At 51.3% G+C, this 12,378-nt stretch overlaps 2 protein-coding genes across 2 annotated transcripts in view; one reads left to right on the top strand and one right to left on the bottom strand.

Moving 5' to 3' along the window:
- The window catches only part of LOC310660981 (protein HEG homolog 1-like), a 194,351-nt gene that overhangs the window by 122,983 nt on the left and 58,990 nt on the right, over positions 1–12,378 (top strand). The window lies entirely within an intron of this gene.
- Positions 1–12,378, bottom strand: part of KCNH2 (potassium voltage-gated channel subfamily H member 2) — an 81,372-nt gene that overhangs the window by 36,779 nt on the left and 32,215 nt on the right. Inside the window, exons 3-5 of the mRNA XM_083406124.1 lie at positions 11,299–11,463; positions 8,295–8,732; positions 6,641–6,855 (exon numbers count right to left, since the gene is read on the bottom strand). Of these exons, the coding sequence (XP_083262250.1) occupies positions 6,641–6,855; positions 8,295–8,732; positions 11,299–11,463 (818 nt within the window). The remainder of the gene's footprint in view (positions 1–6,640; positions 6,856–8,294; positions 8,733–11,298; positions 11,464–12,378) is intronic.

The raw sequence follows: 12,378 nt of genomic DNA on the forward strand, positions 1-12,378 counted from the left end.
TTTTTCTTGTTTTCCTCCTCCAAAAACTAGGTGCGTCTTGTGGTCTGGTGCGTCTTATAGAGCGAAAAATACAGTACGCCTTCCTTTCCTCTGTCCTGGATCTCCTGGCATTCAGCTTCCCAGGATGTTCAGGACTTTGGCGAGAGGGAGGGAAACGCTTCTTTCTCTGCTTCCTCCATGCCAGGCCTAATCTGAAAACCCCTCCATCAAACCCCCCTTAATCACCTTTCCCCAAATGTGCCAACCTTTCTTCGGAGGGGAAATGCTTTAATTACCAGCCTGTTTCTTTCTCTCTGCCCATCCTGAGTGCAGGTACTCAGGGGAGCTGAGCCCGCCAGGCGCTGGCAGGATGCCAGCCTCATCAGGCCAATGTGCACACTGCTCTTGATGGACCCATCGCTGCCTGCCGCGAGGGGGGGGGGCAGCACAATTTGGAAAGCGCAGCACAGCCCCTCCCCACCACAGGGCGCAAGGAAGTGGCCTCATTCTGTCTGGACCAGTTCTGCTGGGGGGGGGGGGAGAGAGCCAGGACCCTGGGAGGGGCCAGAGGAAGGGTGCTGGGGGGCGGCAAGGCGGGGCAAGGAAGAGAGATGGGGATGGAGCTTCTGATGGGATTTAGCATCCTCTCACTCACAGCCCTATTTTTTTGGGGGGGGGCAGCTTCCTCCTCCTCTTTGCCCTTATCAGTGTGGAAGTGGTTGGGGCAATCCAGCCAGATGGGTGGGGTAAATAATAATAATAATAGTGTGAGGTGGGCAACTTCCCCCTAAGTGTTTTCATTGTTGATTAATTACAATTATTATTGTATTTATTCATTACCTGCCCCAGGTCCCAGGCCAGGTTCCAGCGTTAAAAAGGGTTTCAAATGGCAGGCAGAATTAGGGCAAGACAAGCTCTAGGGGCCCGTAGACCAGTGGTTAGAGCGTCTCCTTTGCATGCAAGATCTTGGGTTTGACTCCTTATGTCTTAGGGCAGGGGTCGGCAAGGCTTACCGGCCATGGGCTGGATCACTCCCACGGAGATCGTCCGTGGGCCGGACCGGCACAGCACAACACTGGAAATTTTGTCTGCGTATGTCCGCAGCGCCAGAAATCACTTCTGCGCATGCCCAGATGCCGAAAGTCGCACCTGTGCAGAAGCGATTTTTGGCGTCTTAGCATGCAGAGAAGTGATTTCCGGTATCTGTGTGTGCGCAGACGCGATTTTCGGCACTGCTCGGCGAGTCCCCGTGCTGCACCAGTTTAGCGCAGCATGCGGAGGACTCACCAAGCGGCTGGCTTGGTTCGGGGGCGGCTCAGGGGCCAGTAAAATGGTCTTTGTGGGCCGCATCCGGCCCATGGGCCCCAGGTTGCAGACCCCTGTGTTAGGGAATCATTCTGCAAAGAAACAAGTTGAAGTTTCTGAAAGGTTCCAGAGTTTTTTCCTTTACATTTGGGAGTGGCACTGTGACCATAACTGGTGTCAGCTGGAAGTGCTAATAAAAAGAAGACCACTCTGTTTGCAGATGCTGGAGAGCAAAATGTCTGTCTGAAGAGTCATAGAATCATAGAATCATAGAGTTGACATATGGTTGTCAAGCCTCTGCTTAAAGACCTCCAAAGAAGGAGACTCCACCACACTCCTTGGCAGCAAATTCCACTGTCAAACAGCTCTTACTGTCAGGAAGTTCTTCCTAATGTTTAGGTGGAATCTTCTTTCTTGTAGTTTGGATCCATTGCTCCGTGTCCGCTTCTCTGGAGCAGCAGAAAACAACCTTTCTCCCTCCTCTATGTGACATCCTTTTATATATTTGAACATGGCTATCATCTCACCCCTTAACCTCCTCTTCTCCAGGCTAAACATGCCCAGCTCCCTTAGCCATTCCTCACAAGGCATTGTTTCCAGGCCTTTGACCATTTTGGTTGCCCTCCTCTGGACACGTTCCAGTTTGTCAGTGTCCTTCTTGAACTGTGGTGCCCAGAACTGGACACAGTACTCCAAGTGAGGCCTTGCCTGTGAGGCCTGTTGCTGTGATTCACAATGTGCTGGAGGAGATAAGGCTTCTGTTTGATAGTCTTGTCTCATGTTAACAGTCAACCCATTTCTTTTGCAACCTTAATGGTGGTCTGGGAATAAAACCTTTTGACTGAGACTTTACAGTTTGGTGAGCCATCTTTAAAACACCTTCACCACTTCCAGGAGAGAAAGAAAGAGAAGCTCTGCTAAACAGTTGTCTCATTAAATTCAGGACTAATTGCAGTCGTTAACAGGTTGACCAGACCCATTGAGCCAATTGCCCATCTCCTGCTGCCCTTCTGAGTAATACTCCACCCCACCCTCCCACTATATACTGTATTTTTTGCTCTATAAGACTCACTTTTTCCCTCCTAAAAAGTAAGGGGAAATGTCTGTGCGTCCTATGGGGCGAATGCAGGCTGCGCAGCTATCCCAGAAGCCGGAACAGCAAGAGGGATTGCTGCTTTCGCTGCACAGCGATCCCTCTTGCTGTTCTGGCTTCTGAGATTCAGAATATTTTTTTTCTTGTTTTCCTCCTCCAAAAACTAGGTGCGTCTTGTGGTCTGGTGCGTCTTATAGAGCGAAAAATACGGTATAAGGGTCTGGGGACTTCTATTTCCGTGTATCCGAAGAAGTGTGCATGCACACAAAAGCACATACCCAGAACTTTAATTAATTTTATAATGGAATGTTTTTATAATGTTTGATTATTTGATTGTTTGACTATTTAATTGTTGTTAGCCGCCCTGAGCCCGGCTTCGGCTGGGGAGGGCGGGATATAAATAAAATTTATTATTATTATTATTATTATAACTTAGTTGGTCTATAAGGTGCTACAGGACATTTTTAAAATATTTTTTTAGTTTAGAAAGAAGTTTACCTAACCACCAGTATCTGCGCAGAGAAAGTGTGTGGACGGCAGCCTCTAATATTACGGCATCTTCAGGTAAGGATGGAAAAGAGGATCGTAACTTTGAGTTCAAACCTAGACAGCATCTTAAAAAGCAGAGACATCACCTTCCGACAAATGTCCATATAGTTACAGCTCTGGTTTTCCCAGTAGTGATGTATGGAAGTAAGAGCTGGACCATAAAGAAGGCTGATCGCCGAAGAATTGATGCTTTTGAATTATGGTGCTGGAGGAGACTCTTGAGAGTCCCATGGACTGCAAGAAGATCAAACCTCTCCATTCTGAAGGAAATCAGCCCTGAGTGCTCACTGGAAGGACAGATCCTGAAGCTGAGGCTCCAAGACTTTGGCCACCTCATGAGAAGAGAAGACTTCCTGGAAAAGACCCTGATGTTGGGAAAGATGGAGGGCGCAAGAAGAAGGGGACGACAGAGGATGAGATGGTGGGACAGTGTTCTCGAAGCTACAAGCATGAGTTTGACCAAACTGTGGGAGGCAGTGGAAGACAGGAGTGCCTGGCGTGCTCTGGTCCAGGGGGTCACGAAGAGGCGGACGCGGCTAAATGACTAAACAGCAACAAAACTTTGAGTCTGAATGGGACTAAATTCCCCACCCCCAGAGCAGAAACTGCCCCCACCTCCTTCCTAGCACCTCTGATCCAGCCAGGATCCATGCGCTGATTCACAGCCCAGAGGAGGAGGAGCCCCTTCTGCAGAGAAGCTTGAGCAAAGCTCGGTCCGCCTCTCTGGGTCACTTGCTTCAAGCGGATTCCTTTTATTTCAGATTGAGCTCCCCGTCTCTCCACTAAGATGGCAGAAGAGCAGCAAGACCTGCTCTCCCTCCTTCCGCCCTCCTTGCGGCCTGGAGATTCTCACGAGGAGCCTGGCAGCCGCACGGAGGACGTGCGGAGAGAGGGAGGGTCATATTTTACGGGGAAGGTTCTTGCAAGCGAGACGGAGGGAGAAAACATCTATAAATCCCGCCAAGCATTTTAATATGGTTCCCCCTCTCTGGCCGCAGATCTTCCCTCCATCAATTTCCTGGAAGGAGAGATGTGCTCTTTCTCTGAAGGACACTCTAATTTCCCTCATCCCACGCAAAAGCAGCGGCAAGAGAGGCACTCTGCACGTGGCCCAGAGACACCCCTGTGTTCTCGGCCCGGGAAGCAGACACCCAGGCCGAGCCCTGGCTTTGAATCTGGGACAGGAGACATCTCACCCCTGGGCGAAAGGAGCATGCAGTGACCTCACCCCTGGCAGAAGGTCTGCAAAAACTCATGCAGGAGGGGGGGGAAGGCAGTGGCGCAAGGAAGAGGCAGACGTGGGGGCTCCACCGGGCTCTCCCCAATTCCGCCACACCCAGCTCCCTTAACCAGAGAGAGGCAGGAAGGAAATCACAGAACTGTAGAGTTGGAAGGGACCCCAGGGTCATCTAGTCCAACCCTCTGCAAGGCAGGAATCCCAACTACAGCATCCGTGAGAGATCGGCCCAGTGGACCTGAAGGAGCATCTCCACCCCCATCGTTCTGCCCAGACACTGAGGTCCAGCTCCGAGGGCCTTCTGGTGGTTCCCTCCCTGAGAGAAGTGAAGCTACAGGGAACCAGGAGGACCTTCTCGGTGGTGGCACCCGCCCTGTGCAACACCCTCCCATCAGATGTCATGGAAATAAACAACTGACTTTTAGAAGACATCTGAAGGCAGCCCTGTTTAGGGAAGTTTTAAATGTTTGATGTTTTATTCTGTTTTCAATCTGTTGGGAGCTGCCCACAGTGGGGGGGGGAGAATAAATAAATTATTATTATTATTATTATTATTATTAGCCACCGGGCCATTGCCTGGCCATCTCAAATGGGGGAGAGTCTGCCCCCTTCTGAGGGAGTCTGCTCTCCCGTCGAATGGCTCTTGCTGTCAGAAAGTCCTTCCTGATGTTTAGTCGGAATCTCTTTTCTTGCACACCTTGGAGTCATGGGTTCAGATCCTGCCCTCTGGAAAGGGCAGCAGAAAAGAAGCGAGCTCCGCCCTTCAGATATGTGAAGGTGGCTCTCGTGTCTCCTCTTCTCCTGGGCTTCTTCTCCCAGCTGCTCTCCACATCGTCCCTGATCCAGACTGCCAGAGCCTGTGCCGCAAGGGCAGCGGAGGCACCCAGAGATATCGGGGGGGGGGCAGAGACCTCCGCTGCAGGAAGGGGGGAGGACCCCCTCATCACACACAACACCCCCGCCTGCAGCCAAGCCAACTCTGACCCCCCCAAGACGGCAGCAGAAGGGAAGGATGCCGAGGGAGGCGCAGGTGGGCTTGCAGAAGTCAGGGAAAACGGGGGGGGGGAGCAGAGGGGCATTTTGTCCCCCCTTCCTATTTCCCAGCCTGCCGGATCAGGCCAGTGGCTCACCCAGTCCAGGATCCTGTTCTCACTGTGGTCAAATAGACTAAGAACCTCAGTTAGATCAGGTGTCAGCAAACTTTTTCAGCTGGGGGCCGGTCCACTGTCCCTCAGACCATGTGGGGGGCCAGACCATATTTTTTTTGGGGGGGGGATGAATGAATTCCTATGCCCCACAAATAACCCAGAGATGCATTTTAAATATAAGCACACATTCTACTCATATAAAAACACGCCGATTCCCGGACCATCCGTGGGCCAGATTTAGAAGGCGATTGGGCCAGATCCGGCCCCTGGGCCTTAGTTTGCCTACCCATGGTCTAGAGATAGACTGCCTCTGGGTCTGGAGGTTCCACAAGAACATCAAATGAGCCTGGCTGAAGGCAAAGGGGGTCCATCTAGTCCTGTTTTCACAGGGGCCAACCAGATGTTCCCGCCGGGAATCTTGCCGCAGGATTCAAGCACAAGAGCATCTCTCCCCCTCCTGGGTAGGAGCCCCCCATAGCCCCCCCCATGGATTTAGCGAGTGCTCTTTTCCAAGTCGTCCAGTTGGTGGCCATCGCTGCCTCATGTGGCAGGGAGTTCCACAGGTTAACACAGAGGCAGAAAGGAAGAGCAGAACTTGGGAGAGAAACCCTCCAGTGCTTGGAATGCCTTTTCTCAAAGAGGACACACAAACATATGCAGAGGGCATCCCATCTCCCCTCCAGACCCCCAAGGATGGCTTTGAGCCCGAGGGAAGTGTCACCGCTTGGGACGCAGGGGCCCAATCCACTGAGGTGCCATGGAGACCTCAGCGTAGGCAGGGCCCGCATTCATTTTGAATTGTGATTTTTACTTATCCGCATTAATTGTTTTGATTAATAATTGGTTGCAGCTGTTTGCTTTGTTTTACTGCCTTTACGGGGCTTTGCTGTTGTGATCATTGCGAGCTCGACATTTGTTGCTGGAAAAGCAGAATACAAATCCTAGAATCGTCAAATAGCAGAGTCGGACGGGATCCCAAGCCTCATCTAGGGCAGCCCCCAGGAGTGCAGCAATATTAAATCAAGATAAAGCGTAATAAAGACTAACGATGCCTTCATCTCTTCCTCCGCAGCCTCTATGGGGCCCTAACTCAGCTACAGAATCAAAAATCATAGAGAGACCCCCCGAAAGGGCCATCAAGTCCAACTGCCTGCAATGCAGAACTATTAAATCAAAATCAAATGGAATAAATAGCCGGAAGGGTCCCTGTCCCTTCTCAGAGACAGCGGCTGGGGCCTCTGGGCACCTCTGCCAGCCCATGCCAGGCCACCCCTGGGTGCCTCTGCCCACGCCTGACCACCACCTCCAGGTCCCGCTCGGCCAGCCTACCTGGGTGACCTTCTCGGTGACGTTGTGGGTGCGATCCTTGAGCTTGCTGGAGGCAATGATCTCCTTCTCGTTGGAGGGCGAGGTCAGGAAGGCCTCCGCCTTGAAGTCCACAAAGTTGAGGGTGATCTGGGGGATCTTGCTGATGGCCCGGTAGCGGATCAGGTCCGAGTCGGAGGTGGAGTTGAGCAGGTGGCTGCGGACGTTGTTCATGGCGCCTGCCGGGGACACAGAGGCCAGGTGGGAAACCCCAGAGAGCTTGCCGGCCTCCTTCTCCGTCCCTCGGGACCCCTCTCTGCCCCCCAACACACAGTGGAGCCCCAGATCCGAGTCCCAGGCTCAGCTGAGCCTCCAGGGAGACGGACTAGAAGGGGCTGGATCAGGCCCAAGGGGACCCACCGAGTGCAGCCTTCAGCTCTCAAAGGGGTCACTCAGCTGCCCCAATGGGAAACCCACAAGCCGGATTTGAGCCCAAGAGCAACACTCCCCCCTCCTGGGGTTTCCAGAAACTGCCGTTCAGGGTCCAACAATCCTGGACAGGAGCCGCCAACAGTCCTCTCCTCCTCTGCCCAACCCTCCTTCAAAGCCATCCCAGCTCCTGTGGCAGGGAGTTCCAGAGGTTAACTGTGCTGGGGTGCTCCAACCCTTGGCCCACAATGCCTTTCTTGGCCCTTGGCAACATTTGAGAAAAACATCTTCAACTCTTTGCAATTTACTTTTTGTGCCATGCACTGCTAGCGAAAGCACAAACAACTGTTGGTGCATTAAATCTGAAGGGGCGTCTCCACCCCCATTGTTCTACCTGGACACTGAGGTCCAGCTCCGAGGGCCTTCTGGCGGTTCCCTCCCTGCGAGATGTGAGGATACAGGGAACCAGGCAGAGGGCCTTCTCGGTGGTGGCACCCGCCCTGTGGAACACCCTCCCATCAGATGTCAAGGAAATATAACAACTCTCTGACTTTTAGAAGACATCTGAAGGCAGCCCTGTTTAGGGAAGTTTTAAATGTTTGATGTTGTATTCTGTTTTTAGTGTTCTGTTGAAAGCCGCCCAGAGTGGCTGGGGAAACCCAGCCAGATGGGTGGGATATAAATAATAAAATTATTATTATTATTATTATTATTATTATTATTATTATTATTATCATCATCATCATCATCAATCTAAATTCCTGCCTTGCAGGAGGGTGGATTAGATTACCCTACAGCTCTAGGATTCTACTACTTGTCCATTTAAGTATATATATTTAATTAAATCTATTGATTGCGTTGGGGCGCCAACTTGGGCCCCAGGTCATGGGTGCCCAGTGATGCTGATGTCACGTGACCTCGTGGCCCCTGGAAGTGGGGGCCCTGCGAGGCCTCAGGCGCTGCTTCCAAGGCCCCCCGAGGCCTCGGACGGGAAGCAATGCCCAAGGCCCCGCAGATGGGTGCTGAGCACCCACGACAATTTTTTGGGGTCCCCCAGGGCCGCCTGGAGTTGGCACCGGTGGATTGTGTATGTGGAACCTATTGTGAGCACTTTAATTTGCGCTAGGGAGATTCCATGCCGAGTGTGCCGAAGGACCCACACAGTCGAAGAGACTGGAGCGCCCTGACTCTGCTGTGGGACCGAAGGGCAGGGAAGACCCTGCGCCCCCCCAGCCCCTCTTCTCCCTACCTGTGCTGGCGTGGCGGCTGTGCCCGCGGCCCTTCTCCCCCTCGCCCTTCATGGCCTCGATGTCGTCCACGGAGGAGGCTCTGCGCACGCTGTAGAAGCTCTCCCGGGAGCGGGTGCGAGTCAGGCTGCAGTTGGAGAAGGAGGCGTCCAGGTTGAGGCGGGTCTTCTCGGCCCGGGGGGAGGAGTGGGTGACGGGCGGCTCCGAGGCCCCGCCCCCCTGGCGCTCCATCAGGGCCTGCCGGTCCTCTGGCTCCCCGCACCCCAGGCAGTTGTTGTCCAGCGAGGAGGTGACCTCGTCCAGCGCCACCGACTCGCTGCTCTGCTTGCAGAAGTCCACCACCACCACCGCCTCGTCCGGGTCATCCTGCGGGAGAGACTGCTTGCTGCCCGCCAGAGCCAGCAGCGCTGGGAGCTTCAGGCGGAAGGACTTGCCCCGACCTGGAAAGGGTTAAAAGTTGGGGGAAGGTGTTAGGGGCTGGCCCCTCCCAACTCACCCTGGATGAGGCCCCATTGCAACCCTTCCCAGAGGGCACCTGAGAAATTCCCCATCAAGAGATTCTTTGGCTGGGATTCAGCCTTGCCCTGGGTTGGACTAGATGTTCTCTGGGGGTCCCTTCGACTCAACCATTCTAGATTCTAGTCCTCACCACTGAACGCTCTTTGTCCTCTGTAGGGTTCTGAGATTTCTATCATATGTGGTGGACGTGTAAGGTAACAAAATCATTTTGGGAAATGATATATAAGAAAGACAGTTAACATTATATGAGACAAATAATAAATGTTGGAAATGTAAAGAAAAAGAAGGAACATTTTATCATATGTGGTGGGAATGTAAAAAAGTAAAGAGCTTCTGGGGAATGATATATAATGAGATGAATAAGATGTTGAAATATACATTTTTAAAAAAACCAGAAGCATTTTTACTTGGTATTATAGGTCAGGACATTAATAGGCAAGATGTTAGTGTGTTCTTATATGCAACAACTGCAGCAAGAGTATTGTTAGCCCAGAAATGGAAACAAGAAGAAATTCTGACGAAAGAAGAATGGCAGACGAAATTAATGGACTATGCAGAATTGGACAAAAGTGAAAGGAAGGATTTGAAACCTGCGGGACCAGAGATTTACAGAAGATTGGAAGAAGTATATGAATTATTTGAACAAATTACACTAGTAGGACTACAAGAAGTTTTGTAAGGAGAAATATACGAAGTGTTACAAAGTAGAACAAGATAGAGATATTGGTTATGAGTTTAAAATGTAATAGGGAAAATAAGAAATGCATACTAGGAGATTAGATTGGAAAATTTTCAGACAGGATTGATGGAAGTCAAAAAAATTGAATAAGATGTAAAAGTATGTTGAATTACTGTTGAAAATGATATGTTAAAAAACTAATAAAAAAATTATATTAAAAAAAAAGTAAAAAAAAGTTAAAATTTGTTTAAAAACCAGAAGCTTTCCTATTAGGAATTATAGGTACAGAGATTCCAAAAGACCAGAAAATACTGTTTACGTCTGCGACAACAGCTGCATGGATACTACTAGAAGCCCCCTCGCTGCCACCTCCCTAGGGCCAAACTCCAGAGAAACCAGCTCTGCCCATTTGCAGGAGGAAGCAGCTGAGCACAGGACGGATTGGCCGGTGCTGTGAAGTCACTAACCCTTCCCCTCCCCAGAAGAAGAAGAAGATGAGGAGGAGGAGGAAGAGGAGGAATTTGGATTTGATATCCCGCTTTATTGCTACCGGAAGGAGTCTCAAAGCGGCTAACATTCTCCTTTCCCTTCCTCCCCCACAACAAACACTCTGTGAGGTGAGTGGGGCTGAGAGACTTCAGAGAAGTGTGACTGGCCCAAGGTCACCCAGCGGGGAAGCAAACCCGGTTCCCCAGATTACAGGTCCACCGCTCTAACCACTACACCACACTGGCTCCACCTCTGCTTTTTTTTCACCTGACCAAATAAATGTCACTTTCCAGCAGAGAAGCCGCCACGGGTGGGTAGTAGCCCCTTTGCAGCCGAGGGCGAGGGAGGGTGCAGGTTGAGACAGCATCCCTGGAGGAACTGGGCAGCCCAGGGTGGGCAAGAGGCCCAGCAGGAGGGTGGCTCCTTCAGACCACCCAGGGCTGGATTGACATATAAGCTCAACAAGCTCCAGCTTAGGGCCCCACTCTCCTGGGGGCCCCCCCAAAAAATTAAAGGAAAAAAACACACTGGATGTGCATTTTCAAACAGTAAGATAAAAAACAAATAAAATAAAACCTACATGCAGCAACCGTGCTTTGTGTTGTGTGGGCTCCTACGATGTAAGTCAGGGGCCACACCTGCTAGTCTGCTCCCTAAAATATCACTGGTAATTATTTCACAATTAATATACTTCTTCTTAATTGTATTTCACTATTAATATACTTCTTCTTAATTGTATTTCAGTTCAACAATTGCTTTGATAAAATACATATTTTGTGATGTGCAAATGGCTTTAGATACCTATTAGGTCCATAAATTACCATATAGCAAGGGTCAGCAATTTTTTCAGCCGTGGGCCAGTCCACCATCCCTCAGACCATGTGGTGGGCAGGACTATATTTTTTTTTTTTGGGGGGGGGGATGAACAAATTCCTATGCCCCACAAATAACCCAGAGATGCATTTTAAATAAAAGGACACATTCTACTCATGTAAAAACACACTGATTCCTGGACCATATGAAGGCTGGACTTAGAAGGCGATTGGGCTGGATCCGGCCCCCGGGCCTTAGGTTGCCTATCCCTGCCATATAGCACATGTTCGACACAAAAACCAGCGGCAATTTGTTGTTGGCAAAGGACAGGTGGACATAGAAAGGGCCCCATTCCCTTCAGGGGCTGAGGGCCTCCTCAAACCTCCGTCTGGCCCTGAGACCACCCCATGTTCCACCTGTGTATGGGTTGCCTTAGAGCCTTCTGGGGTGGGATGGGGGTTGCAGGAGGGGGACCCCCCCCCACCCACACATAGGGGCCCCCCTACCTGTGGGCAGCCAGGCAGCTGGGGAGACCCAGTGGTTGGTGTTCTTGACGGGGCTGGTCAGAAGGTCCCTCTCCATCACCACCTCAAAGTTGAGGATGAACATGATGACGGAGCCATCCTCATTCTTGACGGGCACCACGTCCACCAGGCACAGGAAGCAGCTCCCTGGGGGGGGGGTGAAGGAGCAGAAGAGAAAGGGGGGGTTAGGTTTCAGGAAGGAAGAGGCAAGAGGAGGGAAGCTTGTAAAATGCTCTGCAGCACCGAGAAAGCAAAGAGAGAGCAGCTCTTCTCCCTCTCCCTTGACACGAGAAGCAGAGGCAGACCTAGGACCCCCTGGCATCCCCCCCCCCCGGTCCCTTATGTCCCCGGAGCAACATTCAGAACTACTCATATCTTTCGCTCCATAAGACGCACCTGACCATAAGACGTACCTAGTTTTTAGAGGAGGAAAACAAGGGGAAAAAATATTCTGAATGAAACAGTGGATATATGATTTTTGTGGTTCATGCTGTGGCCACAGACATGTGATTTGGCGGTGAGTTTGGGGTAGCCCAATGCAAAAATCCTGAGGATCCATGTGGATCCGTGCTCTGTAACCACATTTTTGCACCACTGTGGCCCCCTCCCAGGCAGCCTCCTTTATCTCTATCATCCCTTATCTCTCTCCCCGGTCTGCAAACGATCAGCAGCTTTGTTTCAACACCCCCTCCCCCCCAAAAAAAGCACAATCTGCTTTTTGCCCCTGGGCAGTTCGGCTCCAGGGACCACACATTCGCTCTGTACGATGCACAGACATTTCCCCTTACTTTTTAGGAAGAACAGGGTGCGTCTTATGGAGTGAAAAATACAGTAACTGGGCGCCAGTCACATTGATTTTGCAACAGGCAAGCAGCCTTTTGTGAGGAAGCCGTGATGTCTGCTTGCCAGGTTTGGCGACTACCATCTCCATCTGGCTGGCTGGTGATGCCGCCGTGCCAGTCGGCTGGCTTGGGGGGGCAGCATGGCACCCAAAGAAACGCACCTATGGGTGTTGCACTGCTTGGTGATTCAACTGATCGGCAGGGTGCCTGGGCATCCAGT

This window comes from Podarcis tiliguerta, assembly GCF_965153285.1.
Source record: "Podarcis tiliguerta genome assembly, chromosome: 12".
Lineage (NCBI taxonomy): Eukaryota > Metazoa > Chordata > Lepidosauria > Squamata > Lacertidae > Podarcis > Podarcis tiliguerta.